The 23,220-nt window shown below is 35.5% G+C and overlaps 1 protein-coding gene across 12 annotated transcripts in view; it reads right to left on the reverse strand.

Annotated features, from left to right (window-relative positions):
• Positions 1-937: 937 nt before the first annotated feature.
• ppip5k2 (diphosphoinositol pentakisphosphate kinase 2) overlaps positions 938-23,220 on the reverse strand; it is a 94,029-nt gene continuing 71,746 nt past the window's right edge. For 4 of the 12 annotated variants that reach the window (XM_052019469.1, XM_052019465.1, XM_052019466.1 and 1 more), the window contains 7 exons: positions 20,881-21,054; positions 17,929-17,998; positions 16,661-16,780; positions 15,793-15,855; positions 6,059-6,199; positions 3,741-3,851; positions 938-2,818 (listed from right to left, as the gene is read on the reverse strand). In XM_052019469.1, coding sequence (XP_051875429.1) covers positions 2,718-2,818; positions 3,741-3,851; positions 6,059-6,199; positions 15,793-15,855; positions 16,661-16,780; positions 17,929-17,998; positions 20,881-21,054 — 780 coding nt within the window. In that variant the 3' untranslated portion in view covers positions 938-2,717. Of the gene's footprint in view, positions 2,819-3,740; positions 3,852-6,058; positions 6,200-9,091; positions 9,183-15,792; positions 15,856-16,660; positions 16,781-17,928; positions 17,999-20,880; positions 21,055-23,220 lie in introns of those variants that run through there. The other 8 variants (XM_052019472.1, XM_052019471.1, XM_052019470.1 and 5 more) reach the window with 8 other exon arrangements.

Raw genomic sequence — 23,220 nt, forward strand, 5'->3', positions numbered from 1 at the left:
TGGTTGCAAAGCCTGGCCTAGTTTAAGCACATTAGTAAACCCATGATGAAATGACAGTTTCAAGGACACAAGTATTAGCCCTTCAGTGATACAGGTCAGTTTTTAATGTTGTAAAAGGAGATGTAATGGCGAGTTATGAATTGTGTTGTAAATGGCAACTATTCTGCTGTGTAAATGTTTTACAGTTTTAGAAAATAGGACTATAATCAGTGATCCAGAGAAGTGTTCTGTCTACATTGTTAGAATTGTTCCCACTTTTTGCAGCATAATACCTTTACTTTAGCCTACCTTTGGATATTTCAAAGTTCTAATTATTTTTCCTGTTTTCTGCAGTTTGTCCACATTTCTTTATCTTCTTTCCAATATTTAATAACTTAAAAGTTTCCTTTTCATACTAGATTGCTAATCAAAAAGGTTCTGGTCTTTCATATGTTATATCATTACAATTTTTAAAAATGAAATGTCATTGTGCAAATACATAACAATACCTACTACACTACATCAAAATATTTAGAACTATGCCATAGTTACAAGTCAAATCAAGCAAGATATTTGAGCTTCTTAATAAAAGCATTTTAGTCTGCAATTTATTCCATAAGGGACCAAAAGGAAAGATTTTGCCACTTTGTTCCAAGTCTTTGGCCAAGTACCACTCTCATAAAAGACAATCTTATGACTTCAGCAAGGTTGTGAAATTAAGGACGTTTCTGTTTGAAAGGAAGCGCTATTTTGTACATCTAGAAACCAAATGATCTTTTCATGGTAACCGACCACAAAACCCTGCAACTTCAGCAGTCTGACTAAAACTGAGATAAATCATTATCACTGAAAGAAATTGCTTCAAATCATGGGAATAAAAAGATAGAGGCAACTACTGGAGAAATTCATTCAAAAGTCTTTTTAAACAGTTAAAAAATTCTCTATATACACAATTGTACTTTAAAGATACAACTCAGTAGACACTGGTTTATTTTGTAAACTTGGTACACTTATAATAGTGCCAATTTATAAGAACAATGAATATGTAGTCCAGAATATACCAACTAAAGTTAACAATTAAAGCTGGTGAAATAGGGTCCCCAGTTACAAATGAAATATTCTCATTATATATTTTAAATGGTTTAAAGAAAATGTAACATTGCTCAATGCTTCACTGAATGCAGCAACCTCTGCATGAGAAATTATTCCATAATATGTAAATGTGAGAATAATTCACAATTGGACAGTTGTCGAGATGAAAGCAGAGTGGTCTGTAGCATATTTGTAGATAAAAATAAAAGTACTGACCTATATATACACATACGTAAAATCTGCTTTACAAAACATATCTGCAATCCATTTCATATAAAAACATACAGCCAGATTTATATTTTGAAAATTATAACATCTCAAATTCAGTTTATTCACAGCTAAATCTGGAACATAACATAACAAATTCCAGTAAACATTCTTAAAGCAGAGAAGCTTCACATTTGTACAGTTAAGCAATGTTTTAAACTTGACAGAAAAAGAAGTTTTCGATAGCTTGCATTCTTTAGAATAAAAATAATTTTGTGCCAGTTTAAACATGTTATACAACTTTAAAAATGTCTATCAAGTACCATAGTTCAAAATAGTTCTTTTAACCATGGAAAATTTGATGACTTTTCATCTATATACATATACACATACATACAGACAAAAAAACCTCATCAAAATTGCACATATTCCTTTGATGTGAATCTCTGTCCAAAGAGAAAACTTGTTTCACTTAGAGGTTGAAATTACACTGTTGGTGGGAATTGAAAGGAGGACAAACACATCTACTTAAGTTTGTTGTGACAACTGTGACCAAAAATGTGGTGCAAATAATCTTTTGTATGAGTGGAGAAAGGGAATGGTGACTACCAGTCATAAAATACTTAAAATACCCTTGGAATGATATAAGCAACCTTGGATTTTGTAGAGCATAAAATGCAAATGGTACACTCACTTCTGCCAACTATAACAGCCACAAACCCAGAATTAGAAGTCTGCAAAAGATAGATCACACAGGATCATTCACTTTAAGCTTCAGTGTACATTGAATCGGTATTCCGAATGGAAAATACAAACTGGAATTAAAAAAAAGAACTGGATTTCTGTAACACTTAAATTTTTTTAAACATTATCAATGTGACAATGATACAAGGAACAAAACTAATTTAGAAAATTTTGCCTATAAAGGACGATAGCCAACTTTTTAACACAATGGATTTTGGCAAAAATATGTAATTTAGTCTATAACACAGAAAATGCCACATTTTCCAATAAAAAATCTCATTAAATGAACCATCTTTGAAGTTAAGCATGTAAAGGGATTCTGATTTTCTGAATGAGATTTCATCACAACACATATTTTCCATTGAAATGTATCAGTATTTCTGGAATTGATGCACCTGTGGATAAAATAAAAAATCTAGCACAACATCAACCTTGGTTAAGTATGCAAGCTAAAACTCAATAGTTTTATAAGGACATATATATGACATTCCAACACCTATATTTTTTTATTGACCATATAATTTGACTTGGCATTAACATAAATGATGACAGGATAGATTTTTTATTAAAGTATTTGTCCACAAAGATTAAGTTTCATTTTAGTCATATCCATTCATTTCCATATTGAACAGCTTGGTTTGGACTAGCTTACTTCAAGTTTCTTTTATTCATCAGCTTTATTTTTCTTTAGTGCTTTATGAAGTTGTCACTTTGTCTCTTTGACCAACAGTGGATGAATTTTCTGTTAATGAAGATTGCCCGGCAATAGATACATCACTGGAGGATCCACTAGAGACTGCATGGCAAAAATGCAAGGAAATTCACCTTTAAGCGAAGTCACCTTTAAGTTAATTTACCTAAAAAGTAACATGACTTTTTTTAAATTGCAAAGACACAAAGTCATTCACTTAAAGCAGCTGTTACTGATTTTTTAGCAAAGAAGCGTGAATTGAAAGAATGAAATCTGTTCATAAGGTGTATCATCCAATAGGCCTTGTTAATAAGGCAAATAAATTAGGCAATTAAACAATATTCAGCTGCACTTGCTAATGCTTGCCCCTTTTCCTGTGATAGCAAATTTTGCAGTCCTAAATGTTTTTTTTAATCCTGGAGGCCTAGCTGCTTGGAGGCAGCGTCTGGGTCTCGAGTCAGCTCCTAGACTGTCCTTGTGACTTTTTGCCATCACTTATATTGATGTATCCAGAAAAAAGGGCAAGGGATTTTGATGTTACAGGACAGTGAAGACACATGAAGTTACATGCTGTTCCTCCACATTAACACAATTTGAGCACACCCTACAGAGTGCACTGAAATTTCTGGGCATTTGTTTTTTCACAGGAATAAATTCCCTGCCCTTTTTGTGCATACATCAGTATAGGGAAATCTAAACAGATAAAAAACCTTAATTATCTGTAATTTAGCACTGTATTAGTGCTTGTAATAGTCCATTTTTTATAATCATACCCAGGCCCCATATATATATATGTATATAAAGAGTTCCAACAGATTCAGTTTCTAGTCTCTGTAATACTAAATGACTGAAATGTTTAGTAGTACTTCCAAAAATTAAAGTCATACTGACTATTAGATAATGATTCAAACTGCAGCAAGACCAACAGTCAAAGGATTAAAAAGACATCTGTCAAGGAATATGAAAGAAATACAGTGCGAGTTTTAACAATGCTACATTTATATATTTAGGATTTTAGTTTACTTACAGAAAGCAGATTTATTACTTTCTTGATCTGGCAACTGAGGTGCTGGAAGTATCTTTCTTGGAGTATATGTATTTAAAATCCTTCTACCCAGAGACAAGATATTTGAAGAAGCTAGAATCAAAAGAAGAAAATACCAGCAGTTATTACTAGCAATACAATATCTGTTCTGCAAGCTTCTAGAATGTTCAAGTTACCACAATGATTTACCAAAAATTTTAACATGTATTACACATCATTAAATTGATGTAGGAAAAACTTAAAATTATAATTGCATTGAATGAGCATTCAGCAGAACATGATGTCAATTAATGGCAGGCACAAATTAAACAGAAGACAACAGAAATCGGAACACTGCTAATTATTCAAATGCTTCAGAGTTCATGCCTGCAGGGAGTTATAATCTGGCAATTTGGTAAAACTAGTGGTGCATACATTTTGAAAGTTAATTTTTGTCAGTGCATCTAATTTTGGTTATTCCTTTAAATGAACTGGAATTTATTAAATCTTCCAATATAGGAAGAGGTCATTTGGCCCATTGAGTGCCTGCCAGCTCTCAGAGCACTCTCTATCCCACCCATCTCCCTTCTAACCTATTCTCTCTCAACTTCACCTTGATTCTCCTACGTAGATATTTTACATAGCCAATTAATCTAGCAAACCACACAACTTTGGAATGTGGGAGAAAACCAGAGCACCCAGTGGAAAACCACATGGTCACAGTGAGAACATGCAAACTCCACACAGACAGCATCCAGCACCCGAGGAAAGCTGTGAGGCAGAAGCACTCCCTACAGTACCTTTGTGCTACTGGCAAGTGCCAAAAATTAAGTTTTCCATAGCAAAGCATTTCAAAAGTAGGAACAGAAGTTAGCAAAAAAGTCTTACGGCAAAAAGGCTTTTGGTCCATTGTCAAAAAGGCTACAGTTCAAACACAGGAAAAATAGGTCTAGTGTAGTTAAGTACAGTGGTTGGCATGGACGTGATGAGCCGGACAGCCAGTTTCTGTGCTGTATGATTCTATATCTGACTCATAATAGCCAAAGAATTTAAGTGCCTTCGCATAAGATCTACCACTCAGACTTCAGGCTTTTACATAGAACATTACAGCACCGTACAGGCCCTTCGGACCACAATGTTGTGTCGACATTTTATCCTGCTCTAAGATCTATCTAAAACTTCCCTCCCACATAGACCCCCATTTCTCTATCATTCATGTGCCTATCTAAGAGTCTCTTAAATGTCTCTAACGTATCTGCTCTGCACGCACCCACCGCTCTCTGTGTAAAAAACTTACCCCTGACATCCCCCTTATACCTTCCTCCAATCACCTTAAAATTATGTCCCCTTGTGTTAGCCATTTTCACCCTGGGAAAAAGTCTCTGACTGTCCACTCGATCTATACCTCTTATCATCTTGTACACCCCTATCAAGTCACCTCTCATCCTCTTCTTCTCAAAAGAGAAAAGCCCTAGCTCACTCAACCTATCCTCATAAGACATGCTCTTCAATCCAGGCAACATCCTGGTAAATCTCCTCTGCACCCTCTCTAAAGCTTCCACATCCTTTCTATAATGAGGTGACCAGAAATGAACACAGCAAGTCCTCCACATCTCGGAAGAACCAAGTGTAAGTTGGATGGCTGCTTTGGAGAAGCCCTTCATTCAGTCTGGAATCTTGAGCTTTCTATTGCTTCTCACTTTAATTGTTCATCCCACTCATATTTTGACCTCTGTCTTTGGCTTTTTTACATTGGAACAACGCAAACTCAAGAACAGCATTGTATCTTCTAACATGGCACATTATAACACCAGGTTTTAACAATAAATTTAACACATTCACCAGCCTTTCCAGTTTATGTCAGAAATGGCCAGTTCTGATGAAAGACCATCAACCTGCTCTCCACAGACGCTGCCTGACCTGCTGAGTATTTCCACTATTCTTTTTTCCTTTCTTCCACTTCTGATGATGTTCTTGATTAAGCATATGTTAATATTTAATGGTTATATTCTACCAAATAAATCTGATCACATGCCAACTACATATTAGAAGTAACCTCTTTCCCAGAAATCAAATTAGTTAATTATGAATGTTTGCATGGTGGATGGAGGGAGATTTCTTGTTCAATTTTATGTTAAACTGGGTTAAAACAGAGCCATAAATCTAGGTCACTGAATCCTGACAGGGAATGCAAACTAATTATGGGAATGATGAGGAGATGAACAGTTGGTGGTTAATCAGGTTTCCATTGTTTAGTTTTATTTAATTATCTAGGATGTGCCTCAGATTTACACGACTAAAGCAGATAATTGTAATCTCACCTGAGGATGTAGAAGGAAACTCACAAGAGCTGTAGCTTTCAGGAATTGATGTAAGGAATTCATCCACTTGCTTCAGAGATAGTGAATTATGAAGGGTTTCAAGGGGGCAAATGGAAGGCACCATAGAATAGAGCTCAAATCCTGTAATGGAACATTTAAGACTAAGAAATGTAAAAATACAGATTCTTGGATAAATATACAAACACGTAATATGTGTTGTAAACAAACATGCAGAGGGCTACATTAAAGACTTAAGGTATAATGGGAATGTGTGATCATTACATTCTATTGTACATTATCTAAAATGTATTTACAGAGGTTCCAGGGCTCCCATCAAAGACCAAGACATCATGTACAGCCATCAGGTTTTTATATTGCTCTAAGTAATTGATTTCTCTTGCTGACACCAATGGAAACAAGAGGCATAATAAAGTCTCTGCACAGTAACTCTTCATGACAATGCTGTTCTCCACAAGTATTTCAGTCAATAGATCTCTCAATTATTTGCTAGTGTACAATAATACATAAATTTATAAATTATTTTCCATTTGATAGAAAAATACTGAAGATGGAACCCTTCAGTTACCTAAAACTCTCATGTTCAGTCTTCAAGATAAAATATAACCCTGTGGGAAACCCTTCTGTTTCCTGTATTATCTCTGTTTATTCTTGAAATATTGAAAGTGAACAACTTTGGTCATTCACAATCAGCTAACAGGTAGTGTTTCTTCCTATTCAGCAACATTTGAAACGAGTGGTGAATGCTGTAAAACATTACCAAATTATCTAAGGTAGAAAAATTACAATATACTGCAGAGTAATAAGCTGAGTCTGAAAATGTTGCCACTGTCGAATTAGACAGCCTGAACACCAAATACAAAAATACAAACCTATGTATCTTTCATGATGGAAATTACTTATTTGACATTGGGGTGAATTGTGCATTAAGAAATATAAAAGAACCAAATAAAATTGAATGTCAATTTAGGGAAACAAGCACAAATAAATGGTGTCACACATCACTAAAATTGAGGAAAGTCTAATGGGAAAGCCACTCAAGCTTTAAAACAACTACTCTCATGGTACCATGGCAGTCATGGTATGTGATTGTGACAAGGGTAATTATCCCTTCTTGTTCTTCTTGAATTAATTGCTGGTTTGACACAGGGGAGCAATGTTAGTTTGCCTCTCTAAGTGAGTCTACACTTGCCAGATTCCATTCTTAACTATCCAGTCATTGCCAGAGAATCACCTGCAGTGGCTTCTCTTCCTGAACCTTAATACCTTATGTCCTTCAAGTATCTGTTCTTGGACAGCTCTTATTTCTCCTTTGCATAATACTCCTCGATAACAGTGGATGAAAACAGCATCGACTTTTGCAGGTATGCCGATGGCATGTGTCTTTCTCGTTCACTGACATTCTTCTTGACTCATCCACTGTTTCTACAATGTCAGACTGTTCATCCAACACCTACCAAATTGGAGGAGCTGATATTATTTTCAACTAAATATTGAGGATCTTTGGTTCCCATCACAATTTTTCCATTCCCTAGCCACTGGCTCCATTCCTCATCCTGGCAAATATCTGAAACTGATTCAGACTGCTTGAACATTGGTGTTGTATTTAACCCTGAAATGAATTTCAGATCACAGAAGTACAGCAACACTGAGACTATTCCAACTCTTACAACAATGCTTGACATTGCCCCTACCCCAACTCATTGGTTACTGAAACCTTTTTGATACCTTCAGACAAGATTAATTTGGTACATGATTGCTTCCAGTTTAATTGCAAGTCATACACTATTTCTGTCTCAGGCATATACATGTATAACTGTTCCTTCCTGAATCAAAGTCTTCACAATTCCCTGCCTAATAGGCTGCAGCAATTTGTGTAAGTCCCATTTCCCTACTTTCACCACCCCATGAAGATACCAATACATTTGCAAGGTATGAATGAATAAAGTTAAAGACAGTCATTGCAAATATAATTCATTTTTCATCCTCATAATATGTATTCAGATTATAAGCTTTTCAGTACCTTCAATTTTCTTTCCAAACTACGGTGCTATTTTAGATTGAATTGCATAAAAAGGTAGTATGCAGAACAGTTTTGGTATGATGTGACTGGCCAAATAATAAAATGACTTTCTTATAAAATATAAATGTTCTTGCAATAAACATGGAACCAGTAGAGAGAGTAATGATAGAATACCATCAAAGCAAAACAGGAGTAGTCTAAGATATGACACATGCTAAGTGTCATATGCTTGGGAGGAAGAGATGATTTTGGAGCAATGCTTCAAAAAGCTTTCTACCAAGAGGCGTTTTTCTAAATCACTTTTAGCCTTCTGTGGACTAACTGATGACTGTTTCAGTAAATCAGCAACTCATATCTTGGTGGTTCATACAACAACCAGGATGATGGAACTGGAATGACAACAACGGTGCAAGTTGGCTATGACGGATTGAGGAACTTTACTAAATGGACTGGCAGTGGGTAATATTTAAAGAATGTATACGTGAAATAAAGCAATCAGACATTCCTGCCTGGCACAAGTAAAGAGGGTTCAACCATACCTTGCAAAGGACTATCAGATTCAAAGAGAAGGCATATAAAATTGTCAGAACCAAACAAGCCTGAGGATAAGGAGCAGTTCAGAATTCAGCAAAGGAGGACAAAAATGATTAAGGGAAGCAAGCTTGCAGGGAAAATAAAAACTGACTGCTAAAAGCTTCTATAAGAGAGAAAGGTAAATGAAGACAATTGTAGATCCCCGACCATCAGATACAGGGGAAGTTATAATTGGGAACAAAGAAATGGAAGAGCAATTAAGTATACATTCTGGCTCTATCTTAACAGAGAGCACAAATCACCTCCCAAATATACTAGAGAATTAAGTGTCTACAGAGGGAGGAACTGAAGGAATTAGTATTAGTTAAAAAAAAGTACTAGGGAAATAAACGGGGTGAAAGACTGACAAATCTCCAGGACTTGATAATCTACACCTCAGGGCACTAAGGAAGGGGCTCTAGGAATGGTGGATGCATTGGAGATCATCTTCCAAAATTCTTTACACCCTGGATCTCTTCCTGCAGACTAGAGGGTGGCAAACATAACCAACTATTTAAAACAAAAAGAAACAAACAGAATTACAGACCAGCAAGCCTGATGTAAGCAGTGGGAAAATGGGGAAATTGATTATAAAAAATTATAACAACAGAAAACTTGGAAAGCATTGATGGGATTGGACAAAGTCAACATGAGTTTACAAAAGGGAAATTAATTTACTGGAGTTTTTTTGAGCATGTTACTTGAATGGATACGGTGGATATGCCATTTGGAAATTTGGATTTAAGAGGATTTTTGATAAGGTGCCATGTAAGAGGTTAGTGTGCACAAATAACACATGAGCTTGAGGGTTATATACTAGCCTGGATTGAGAATCAGCTGACAGGAAACAGTGAGTAGGAATAAATGTGACCTTTTCCCCCCAGGCGGCTGGCAGTAACTAGTTGAGTATAATGGGGATCAGTGCTTGACTCCAGCCACTCACATCAAAAACTTGAATCAGGGACTAAACGTAGTATCTTCAGTTTTGCATACAATGCAACAGTACAAAGCCTGGCAGGAAGAACGTGAGCTATAGGAGGATGCAAAGAAGCTTTGATGTGATTTAGACAAATTGGATGAGTGAACAAATGCATGGCAGCTGTGGAATTATCCACTTCGGTTCTAAAAACATGAAGGGATGATTATCTGAATGGTCATTGACTGGGAAAAGAGAAGATGCAGCGAGAGCTGGGTGTGCAACAGAAGTTGCTGAAAGTTTAGGTGCAGTAACCAATTCAGAAGGCAAATGGTACATTGTCTTACTTTGCATGAGGATTTGAGTACAGGAAAAAGAATTTCTTGCTGCACTGAACATGGCTTTGGGGAAATCCCTTCCTGGAGTTGTGCGTGCAGTTTTAGTCTCCATATCCGAGAAAAGATGTTCTCACCATGGAGAGAGTGCAAGAAGTTCTTACTGGACTGATTACTGGGATAGCAGAACTGATGCATGAGGGATAGGGTTGGTTAGGCCTCCATTAACTGGAGTCCAAAAGATTCAGAGGGGACCTCAGAGACCTATAAAATTGTTACAGGCCACACAGCCTAGATACAGAGAGGACATTCCTGATGTCTGGAGAATCCAGAACAGCTGCAGAATTTATATAACACCATTAAGAACTAAGATCTGATGATATTTGTTCACCCAGAGACTGAAAAATCTGTGGAATTCTCTATCACAGAAGGCTGTAATAGTAATTAAATATATTCAAGGAGGAGGTAGATATATTGCTTAATATCAAAGCGACCAATGGATATGGGGAGAAGGCATAAACTGGGTAATGAAGTGGATGATCATCATGATAATGGTGAATGGTGGATGAGACCCAAAGTGGAGAATGGCCTTCTTTCACTCTTATTTTAAGAGATTTTTATATTCCTATGACATAGCTTATCTATGTACTCATACGGATCAAAATTCAAATCATAGCTGATTTTCATAGCTTGATATTGATAATAAAAGTAGTAGCCTGCAAATCAGTATTTTGAAGTCTGCAACACTTTAAAAAAATCAACTTAATTAGGAGAAAAATTATAACTTTTTAACCCAGTGGGAATGATTTATTAATTGGGATTCAGTTACTTATATAAGCAAACAGGTCATCCTGCTAAAGCCTAAGTTGATGCAACTTTGCTAAAGTGCTTTTCTTACTACTTGGTAACTTTTCAGATGAGAAGTCAATAGAGACTAAGCAAGGAATCTGTGTGTTGCAGCCAAAGCTACAAGTATGGTTCTTAATGAAATATCGGTTAGAAATCTATCTTGGGTGCAAGCCCTAAACGCATAATGTAGTAGCCCATGCATTTTATATACTGAATTCAAAAATTCAGTTTCATTGAAAGCACTAACTGCAGATATTTAGTTCACTCTTTTCATTTTATTAAAAAAGGTTATTTTATTACTATAGCTTGGCATGTTTGGGTTGAAAATTGAAGCACACTGCTAACAACATTTTGCATACAGTATTCCTACTAATTCATTCAAAAAGGAGTCTATTACATAGTTTTCACTTAAATGGAAATGGTCACAGAAAAAAGAAAATTAGAGGCCTCCCTAGACTACATTTTCATTTTACTGTAAGTGAAAATTACAACACCTTAATACTTTAATAAATAATCTTGTTAAAACTGATGCAACATTTTTCTTGGAAGTAAACATTACCAGTTACAAAATAGAGGATAATGGATCTTGTGAGTAACCTGTACAATAGTAATTCATCTCAAAACCATGTGAACTGAAAGCATAATGGCACAGATCTTCTGCACCAAGGGCACCACTAACAACATGATTTACATGAGCTTCCTTGCACAAGTCCAGCTTTCCTATGCTAGCATTCAGCATGTTCTACTCAGCAACCTCAACCCCCATCCAAGAGAACAGCTTGATTTTCTGCAGGCCTTCCAGTTCTCAGGCTGGGAAATCTGCCTGGTGATCCTGTGCCAGTTTAATCCTGGCTCAAGCACATCAGTCCACATTCAAATGAATGGGGTACATTCACTCCCAGGAGAAAAGTGATTTTTTTTGTGTGTGATGTACTTAGATAGTTTCAGTTATTTGAGTTGATTTTTAATGTGTGGATTGGCTTTACAACTTTTTATGTGTAAATTTATTTTGATATTTTTAACTTTGAAAATTTCTTTTTTTTAAAACATCCCAAGTGTTACAGAAGGTGAATGTCAAAGGTATCCCCAAACATTCAAGGTCATAGCGAATCTGTGGGGGGTGGGGGGGGGGGGTGGATGCAGGTTTAGTAGGGGTGATAGGCAAGGCTCACAGTGGTTCTTTGAATCCAGTAGGTTACTGGTGCTGAGACAGCTCCTCTGCTGCACTGGGCTTTGTGCTAGGCTCCCAGATGAAATTTGTACCAGGGGCATAATGGAGCAAACAGCATGACAAAAAGCCAGGTGGACAGTAATTCTGGGGCAATAGAAAACTTGCCCCATAATCTTGAACTATTTTAATGGAAGTGCTAACATTTATATTTAGCTAAAATATTGAAGTAGGGAATATCATATGAACTCCTCATATGAACTGGTGAAACGTATATTTATTACGTATACGTATAAACGTGAAATGCATATTTATTTCAAAGGATTACAAGTGTTCAAATTTAAAAAATTGAAGTTCAATCAAACAACCTGTCAAATGTTAATACAATCTTATAACAAAATTAAACTGAGAACTATGAATCATTATTAGTATCTCCAATTTGCCCAAGTTTTGTGCATCTAGAGAAGATATTGCCACAAATATTTACTCTTGAACATCCAACTGTTCTTTAAAAAGAATTGCTGGGGTGAGGGTAGGGGGGGAAGGGGTTAAAGATGCAAAACAAAAAGGCTAAAAAAGGGATTCCAGGTCATAAGCATGTAATGCATGTATCAGTAGTGGGCAGGATGTCAGGTCTCAAGATATTAAAATGTATCAATAAAAAAACTTTTAAAGCAAAATTATTCAGATAATCTGTCTAAATATGTAAAGATACATTAAGTACAAAAATGGTCAAACATGAATTATGTGCAATGAGATAACAGAAAGCATGGAATTTAGCACATTGCTAACTCAGTAATTGGATGTCACTCAACAGAGGAGAGAGAAAAGTACAAAAAGTGGCAGCTTGGATGCAAAGGGTTTCATTAATCAATATCACTGGATACATGGTTAAACTACAGAAAAGAAAAAAAATGCCTTTCACAAACTCAGAACATCGTAAAGCACTAGGAGACAATGAAATAGTTTTGAAGCAGTTATAGTCACAGTCCAGGAAATAGAACAGCCAATTTGTGCACAGCAAGGTTCCAGAAGGTGATCAGAATGTCTTGGAGATATTGGTTGAAGGATAAATTTGGCTGGGACACTAGGGACAACTCCACTGGTCTTCCTTGAAATTGTGGAATTAGATCATTTATGACTGATCTGAAGCAGTGCAGCATTCCCTCACTTTATATACTTAAGTCTCCATGTCGAGACTTTGACTCACGATCTGACTATGAGGCAAAATGCAAGACAAGATTTCAACCTTCCAAGTTACACTCTTAAATGCATATGTAAGTACATTTGTATACACAATACACTCAATGTTTGATCTTAATTCTTCAAGACATTTATGAATGCTAATTATTTATAAACAATGAATGGTCAATTTGGAACTGGTCTGTAAATTACCGATTCTAGGTTTCACCATCAGAATCCATAAGAAGAAAAGTGAAAATTTAAATACAGAATATCCAGAAGAGCAATTATGGATGGTTAATTCCTTTTTATTGTGGAAGTGGGACAAAAAGAGGAAGATTAGTTTAACATGACCATACTCTTCCTCTTATTGTGAAATTTCTGTTTGAATTTAAGGTTCAGGATTACCAAATATACAAAACCTATTTGCATTTATATAGCATGTTTAACTGAGTAAAACCTTACAAGGCCCAACAGCATAATCAAATTTGTCAATGAGCGACACAAGGTGATAGAAGGTTAAAAAGCTTGTATTTTTGAGGTAGGTTTTATGGAGCATCTTAAAGGAGCCAAAAGTAGAGGCAGAGGAATTTTCCAGAGTTAAAGCCATTACAATTGAAGACATAGCTGCTAATGAAGGAGTGATTTAAATAAGTGTTGCTCCAGAGACAAGAATCATTGGAGTCAGGATACTTTTGATGAGTGTGGGTTTGGACAATATCACAGTTAAGGAGGGGAGAGGCCATGACAAATTTGAAAAGGATGAGATTTTTAAAACTGAGGCATGGGTTAATTTAGTATGACTACTTTTCTTGTCCTTAATTATGAAGTGTCTGTTCGAGTTTAAAGAGTGATGATTCGAAATATATTCCAGATTAGAAAGTGCACAAGTAATTATACAATTTAGGACATGAGGTCATCTAAACTCTGATACCCAGGTTTAGAGGATAGATATTAAATATTAAAGGTTAGGATTTTAACAGCAGATGAATTAAGGCAGGCAGGAGTCAGGTGTTCTCACAACAGTGGAAAAAGGCAGTGTATAATGGTGTGTATATGCTGTCAGAAGCTCATCTTAGAATCAAAGTATGACACTGAGATATGAACCATGTTGTTCACCCAAAACAGTTGTTAGGAACGGAGATAAAGTTGGAGATTAGATAAGGGAATTGGTGAAAGAGACCAACGGAGGTGTCATCAGATATTCTATATATAATTGAAGGAAATTATCCACTTATTTAGTAATGAATGTTCAGCAAGCAATGTGATCATTTAGAAATAGTGGAAGGGTCAAGGGAAATGGCGGTGAGTTAAAACTGAGTGCAGTGTGTTGATGAAAAAAAAGGGGCTAATGGTAGATCCTTGGGGTCAGTATGGGAGTGATAAATGTTTTTATAGATTATTTGGATGACCACAAGGACACCAAAATGATATACAATGAGCAGGCCAGTAGAAATTGGATCACACTACAAAATTCCAGATTGATGCATTGGCACAGATATTAAAGTGTGTTTGAGTGGAGGTTTTACCATATAATAGGTAAAAATTCAGTTTATTTTCACCCTAGAAAAAAAAGCCGTGAAACCCTTATGTATACAATACTTTTTTTGAAATTATGCCAGGAATGTTCTGAAAATTAGTAATAAATCTATGCCATTCCTTCCAACTACGTAAAGGATAAAATACTGCTGCCATGAGTATTTATGCATAATATCTATTTTCTTTACTCAAGATTAATTTTGTCAGATATTATGCATTAAAATCTTTAAATTTCATTGTAGAAGTGTATGTGGTTCACTATCATCAAATATTTTCTGAGTCTGCATATCGTTGGAGTGCCAATAAAAGTGGTGGAAGTGGTGGTTAGGGTTAAATCCTAATCCATTTTTTTTTAAATTCCGAAGAACCCTTGAAGTTCATATTACTGCTACATGTTCTCTGGGAAAGTGGATTGAGAATGAGTGATTAATAGATAGGTTCACAAAATATTAGGTCAAATAAAGAAAGTAATCAAGATCTCTGTGGAGGCAAAATGTCATGACTGAGGTAATCATACATGCATTAAGAAAGCAGCAGGCTACATGGACAAATAAGTCTTTTCTCATTCCCATCTTTCTTGTGTTCTAATGCTTATTTTGTGTAATAGTCTCAGCTGAGATATAAATTTTTTAACATCAGTGCTCATGGGGAGGCTGGAGATGCAAGCTTAGTTGAAAATCTTTTTATATATTTGGGAAAACTATGACTGAAACTTTTCAATTTATTTTCTTCTCAAATTTAAGACAAAATTTAAACCTCCACTGCTATTAATTTATATGTGAAATAAGCAATAACGGATACACTACTAATACACATTTATTACAAGATCATCTCTTCATAATTTAAAATAAACCCTTTTAACCCTAACATAGTGTTAACTGCACAGAACAAGAACCACTTTCACATATAACACAGAAACAACCAGGAATGATGATGCATTTTAATGAGAAGGATAAAAGGAAGAGAAAACAAAATCATTCTGCAGTTCCATGGAACACACTTCCAAGGTATGTGCCTAATGGGAGGATAGGGAGGATGAATGGTAATAAAAGTTTGCATCCGATGTTACAAATAAAAAGGGATGAAGCAAAGGATAAACTTTGCTGGATAGGGGATAAAAAGCAAACATACCATTGGTTGGGTGTCGAGCAAATGAGATAGAAAACCTTTTTACAGCAGAACTGCATGTGGCGTCTAAGAAAGAGAAAAACAGGTACCTGAAATTTATAACAACAGAAGAGGGTTCCCTCCCTCCCAAAAAAAAGGATTGTTAGGCTGCATGCGGGACTGTTCAGAGGGAAAAAGTAATTCAATGCAAGACAGTCAGCTGTTACAGATCCTTTGACTACTATCAAGTGTTAAATGCACATTATAGTTTAACATCAGTCAGTTCAAGGTAACAAACTGCAAGGCTAGATTAGTTTACATATGGAGAGAATTTGCCATTTCTCCATCCCTCAGCTCTTAGAAGCTCTGCCCTAAACATAATAGTGCTTCAAACAACACCATATTAATTGATCATGCATCTACACTTAATTTATTTAACAGGCCAGCGAATATGTTCATTTATCAGGAATTAATCAAGTTCTACACCATTGGATTTTATGAATTGATGGTCTGTAAACATTTAGTGAACATTATTCAGTAACTAAGCACTGCAAGTCAAATTAGTTTAAAACTGTTATAAATGATATCTACCACCAGATTTTAGATCTGATCCACTGTTATGTGCCAATGCCAAAAAAATGTTGACTGATTAATGATTAAAATATAGTAATATTTTAAAGCTAAGGTGCATAAATGTGAAACCTGATTTAAATGTTTCTGTGTAAAACTATGTCTGAAGTGTAAATTGGCAATTCCTCTATGATACATGCTGAGAACAAGTGCTCCTCCACTGCCTCAGGTTTTGGAAAGGGAGAAATAGGATTCCGCCATTCTCATCACAGAACTCTGATTTTTCTGAAAAAGTGGTTACAGGTTTGGTGCGTGCACATACCATCAAAGCAGCCAGATGATGTCAGCTTTTTACGATGCGCACGAGCATAATCCTGTAGGTTAGGTGCACTCGAGGAACCCCCTAGCACAGTAGTGCTAAACAGGCCTGCACAGTGAGACCCTAATGGGAGTTAGAGAAAACACATACAAACCAGGTGTTCTTTGTTCCAAAATAGGGAATCATGCAGCATGCCTTAGAATTATGACAAGATCAATATCTCTTATTAGTATGGTAATACATCAACTATTGCAAATACATAAGTTCATAAGGTACAAAGCTAAGACAGTTATATCTTCACCATCAGATATCGAACAGTTAAAATTGTTTCAACCTTTAAGCTACTATTAGAGCTGCTTAACAGTATAGGTCACTGATGCATGATATATCTTTCTCCTTTCTCATCTATGTCACCTTAAATAAATAATAATATGGTGATGTCACAAAACAATCAGATTAACCATGTCAACCATCTATATTTTGTACATAATAACTTGCAAGTCTCCTTAAATACAGATGTGTATGCAAAGATGTTGGCCCTAGATTCCTTTCACATTTTTGAGGGAGAAAACACATAGTTATACAAATTTCTCAAAAAAACTTCTGTTGTGCGTGCTCAAAACAGGAAACTTAAATCTTTTGTTCTTTGTACATAACAGTTTACACTTTCCACACCATAAGCTTATCCTAAATGCATGCTCGATGTTCAAACATTGATTAACTTTGTGCTACATTTTACTTTTTAACTATGCATAGCCATTTAATAAAGTTTCAGCCCATCTTTGATAATAAATTGCTTTCCAAATGTAGAAATATTTGATTATTTTAATTACTGAATCTGTATGAGAGCAACAAAGAAGCAAGATCTTACAGCAAGTTATCAATTATGTAAGAAGCCAAGGCTTTTGCTGCATACCCATGCTTTATGCAAGTGACTTCAAAATCTAGCCAGAATGGTGCAGTTACTCACATGGCAGCAGAATCTTTCAAATGAGACAGTTTTTAAATTCACCAACATCCTTTATAGATCTGAAACTTCAGAAACACTTTCATTCTGCATTTACAATTTGTGTATGACTTTTCTTAAACTCCACAGTAAACCAACAAAATCTATTACAACCCAAGGAATAAAATGCCATTTTTTTTTCCTTTACTGCCTGCAATTCCTTCTGATACCCACAAAGGTTAATTTATTTCCAAATAATAATCATTTCCTTTCAAAGAATTGGATGCAGAAACATAACAGCTATCTTTGCACACTCAGTACTTACCAAGTCCAGTGTATTTCTGTTCTGAATGGGACCTTCCAGTTCGCAAATAATTACTGGACTCTGGAAGTACCTGGAAAGAAATAGCGAACAATATTTTGAGCATTTGAATCAATAAACAGTAAGAACAGAAGACAGCCTTATACTAAAGTCTGCTTAAGACAATTAATGTTAATAAGCTGCATGATAAATGTTAGTGGAAAAGTATGGATGAAGACAATGATAGATCATGCAAAGTCCTTTAGCCTGAAATGAGTCCATTCCACCTATAATGTCCTTGCAATGGGATGAATGAACATAGGAAATGTTGGATTAACACAGCAGTAAAATAAACATATGGGGAAAATATCAATTTACAACAGCATAGAGATATCGCTCTATTGCTTCATCAGTTAACTAAACTGCACCAGTCTCAGTAAAGACAAAACAAAAGCACATACAAGTGTGTTTGAGAGAACAGATCTTTACTCCATGCAGTGAATATACAAGAGTTCTGTGTACGCTGCACATTCCTCATTAGTGTCTTACGTTGCAGTACCTCTTTTCATTTAAATTGCATTTTAATTTTGGGCCCCTACATATGAACACCTTTCATCCTTCTGACAGCTGCATCATTTATTGCCTTGAAAAGGATTTATGTCGCTTACTTTAGCTGGAAGAATGTTGGTTGCCAATATCTACCATGATCTATATCAATATAAAACTATTACCTGGGCAATGAAAACAGCTTTTACGATAGATAGCTTGGGATTTTAGTTGAATGAATGTGCTGTTACTTACATTGGAAAAGGATATATCTGCATTTGAAGAAACAATGTTTATTTTCAAATATGGAAATAGACCCCAGGATGATTACTAATCATTCAATGAAAATAATTGTTTAAAAAATACTCCAATGCTGGATATCTGAAATAAAAACAAAAAAATGTTGGAAATACTTAGCAATTCAGGCAGCATAAGTGTAAAGAGAAAGTTAACATTTCAGGTCGAAGACCCTTCAAAGTATCTTCAACCTGAAGCGTTAACTCTTTCTGCAGATGCTGCCTGACCTGCTGAGCGCTTCCAGCATTCACTGGAAATATCTTGACAAAATGTCATGATACTGTGGCTTAAACTCAACTTACTTCATTTGGTTATATCCAATGCGAGGTTGCACTATGATTACTTTGGACATTACTACATTAGGGACGAATCAGTGAGAAATGTGATTCACAGCAACATGTGGGGTGGTATAAAACAACAAAGCTCAGAAAGCTCCTAAGTTGCATCTCTAATTTGAATTTTTAAGAGCTCTGAGAGAATATTATAAGTTAAATCATATTCCCGTTCCTGAATATTACACAGGGACCTCGTTGGTGTCTGACTATCAGGCTTACAGTCTACAGTGGTGCACTCTGTTAAATAAACTGGCAACAATTACTAATTCGGATCACAACCAGTGATGAAGGTAACAGAATATTATTTGCAAAAATGGATCTGGAGTCCAACACAAATCAACAAACTCAAAAGAGGGGAAAAAACTTTAATTAAAAATGGTATAAAAACTAAAATTCACTGAATCGAATACGTTTACCCTGATGTAAAATCCTGAACCAAAAGTTTTTAAAAGCAGAGGAATATGCAACTTATTATTGAAGCAAGCAGATTATAATTTGAATTATGAATACAAATCTAATTATAGAGGAGCCAACCTAAAGCTGTATTTAAGATCAGAATTAATTATTCACTATACATGACAGAGGGAAGAATCTGCAACAAGTTCCCATTTGAAGGTCTTAGTTTAAAAAAGCAGAATGTATATCCAATTCAAAACAGGTTTTATATGTGCATAAAGATATCAAGAGTGCTGAGAGGGACATAATGGTTCCTGAACTGCTGGACCTTTAGCAATGTTATGTCAAAAGGCAACTGTTTGAAGATCATAACTTCAGATGCAAGGTTAAATAAGTTAATTTGAGTTTTTCTTGTTTTACCTTTTCCTAGTGAAGTAAGAAAGATACACAAAAACATTTCATCAGGAAGTTAAATAAGTTGGATAAAGTTAATGGTAATGGAAGGAACAAGATTAATGATTCCACTGCTCTTTACCCTACCACAATTTTGTTTTTTTTTAAATTAGGCAAACAATATTAGGTTTCTCAACTTCTTGATTTGGGAACTTCCCTGACTAAAGTCCTTTCTTAAAAGTTTCAGTTTCAAAACAAAACATTATGTTCTATGACTGAACCTACACTCTTCATTCAAGGAGTGTATCTGCTGTAACTGCTGCTCTACCAGACCGTTCTGTAGTGAAATTATTTTGAAAAGGCTTATACTGAGCTACAACTAACATGGGCATAAAGGTGCTCTGATTTATGGGGTAATTTTAACTTAACTCAGCAGATGGAAAATGCATGGAATTGTTTAGGGTGGTTGTTTTATAAACTAACTAATATTATTTCCATCTCCAATTTTATTTTCTGTTGGTCTCTGGTGAAAAATCAGTAATATACTTGACCCCATAAGTTCTAAATGGATAGATTAGGTAAAAATTGCTACAAAGTTTTAAAGTATTCTAAAGATTAATGAAATTGGTACTGCAACATTCAAATTAAAAGAGAATAGACCTGTAAAGAAGAGCAGAAAGAAATGCAAGAGCAGCATCCATATTAAGTTCTTGCATGGATAGGCAATTAGACAGCAAAAGATCATTAAAATTTGAATGTATTTTACAAATAAAAGTAATTTTTATAGAATCAAATTAATCTAATGTTGTCTGAATATAAAGGATAACAATTCAAGTCAACTATTTCCATTTACTTCATCAATTTAAAAGTCTTGTTAATTATTTCATAATTATGGAAGTCGATGTTAAAATTAATAAGAGGGACTTTTAAGACAGACCTGAGGAATTACGGTGAATGTTTGACCAGTGAAAATGGCAATTTTCATAAAAATGAAGGAAAATTGAAAAACCTGTTGCCATGAGCCAAAAATACTTGATGTGAAAGCCAATGATTTGGGGGAGACAGGGGAAGAAGTGATTTGTTCCCCTGATCTGCGTCTTCGACGCCCAGCACCCACACCACTAGTGTAATGCATCCAGGTACCACTACACTCTGGGCTAGACAGACTCAGGGGGCTCTCTTCCTGGAAGTGAGAAAAGGGTGCAAAAAACAACAGCAAAGCATTCAGAGTTAGACTTATTTAATCCAAAGGAATCAAAAAATCTCTACTGACTGTGTATCATAAATAACTATTCACTATGTCAGAAGCAACTAACAATCCCGAGGTAGAAATAGCAAATCAACAAATTTCCCTTATTTAAATAAAACATTAAAAATGTACCCTATTGACATGCATACAGGCCATACTTTTCTGTTAAAGAAATGGAGACTGCTATACAAGTCTTATTTACAGGGGCAGTTTGAAAGTTTCTTCCCCTGTTGGCACTGCATCCATATCAATACAAGAGTACAGGAGTCAAGTAATTATTCCAGAAACAACCGAAATAAAATAATCAAGGCAAAATTTGCATGATTCTTGTGGACCTAAAATGTTACTTGACCAACAGAAGAACAGCCCATATCAATTCGATATTTTTTTTGGTGTCCAATTCTCTTTAAGTTTACAATTTAAATTAAAATCAAAAGAGCAATTTCAAGCTGTTCACCTCCTCTGTAATTATACTCTGATCCAAACGTGTTGCTTGGGTATTATGTACATCAGGGATGTCCAACCTCTGAAACAGGAAGCCAGATCAATATGTTGCAGCCAATGAATGAACGGCATTGACTGATTCAGCCCTAAAGACTGCATGAAATTGAGGACTCTACATTCCATCTTTAACTTGACATCAAGCATTACTCGAGACATCGAAGTAAACTGAGAGAGAAAGAGAAAAGAATAAAATCGGTCACCATGCTGTGAGAAGCAGGGGGACCAACTCGAGGCAGAGCAATGAAAAGCTGGGGCAAATTACTAACAGCACATGTAGTAGCAGAGGCACAGAAATGGAAACCCTTGCAATAATCCCTACCTGATTCAAACAACATCCCATCAACCAGTATACACAGATAGTTAATAGAACAATTTGTTTGAAGAAAGGAATTATAGCCTAAAATTGTGGAAAGGCACAACAATCCAGATATAAAAGGCCAACCGGGTCAGATCCAGCCTGTGAGCACAGGTTGGACAACCATGATGTACATCTCGTATCTGGTAATATGCTGCCTTTAGTCTTATCTGTTGTATGTTTATCATAAAAACAGCGAACATATAATACCATACTCAGTTTATCACCAAATAGAACAATTTATGATTCTAATAAAACAAACCTAAAGAATAAATAAAGGGGGAAAAAAGAAACAGATTGAAAGATAAAAGCACAAGGACAATACAAAGCCAGATGTTATTGTGAATTGTGAGGTATGCAACTTCAATTTAAATACAGGTGAGTGTAAATATAGTTGAACATTTAACTTGTATGTACATATCAAAGAGATTTCAGTCAGCTAAAAACTAGAGAAACATGAAAGAAAACATGATGAAAGGATATCAAAGTTATTCATTGCATAATGGAATAAACATGCAGTAAATTTTTCCTGCATAAATACAGAGAACGTATATATTATTTCATATTGAATTCTTGTTATCTTACTTCATGTTGCTGCTTTCATTGAAATGATAGGTCATACTTTTTTTTGTAAACTTGTCTTTTGTATACACCTATTAAAGCTATCTCATGACAAAATCAGGAAATTACTTCATTCCAATTGAACATAATACATACTCCGTAAAGAAAAACGCTTTAACTGCAATTTTACTTGCTCACTTTGGAAGTAAACCTAAACAGGGAGTTAGAAAACTGCAAGTGTTTGTTCAGTGATGGGTAACAATAATAAAAAGAGAAAGAGCAGGTTGAGCAAGAGGCCAAGGAGAACAAGCAACATTGGATGCACACCTGTCCTACATGCCAAGTCAAAACTCAGAAAAGCTTCATCAGGGATGGTTATATACAATGATAAGGGCAGTATTTGTTGATATGATCTCACAGAACCAGACATGGAGGCTTAATTTTCCAGCAGTATAGTTTCGCTTGCATCATGAAGATTTGCCACCAAAGGTGAATCCAGACTTTTCCAGGTCAGCCGCTTTGTAATGCACTGCCCCGCATTCCTTCCACTTCAGCAGTCCAACATTACAGCTTGCCAAGGACTTGGTACTTCAATGACTGCAGCCGCGTTGCAATTCAAGCTGCTGATCCTGTGTCTTTCGATCCATAGAGGGATATTTGCTAGTCTGTCCCATCATCTA

This window comes from Pristis pectinata, chromosome 7, assembly GCF_009764475.1.
Source record: "Pristis pectinata isolate sPriPec2 chromosome 7, sPriPec2.1.pri, whole genome shotgun sequence".
NCBI lineage: Eukaryota > Metazoa > Chordata > Chondrichthyes > Rhinopristiformes > Pristidae > Pristis > Pristis pectinata.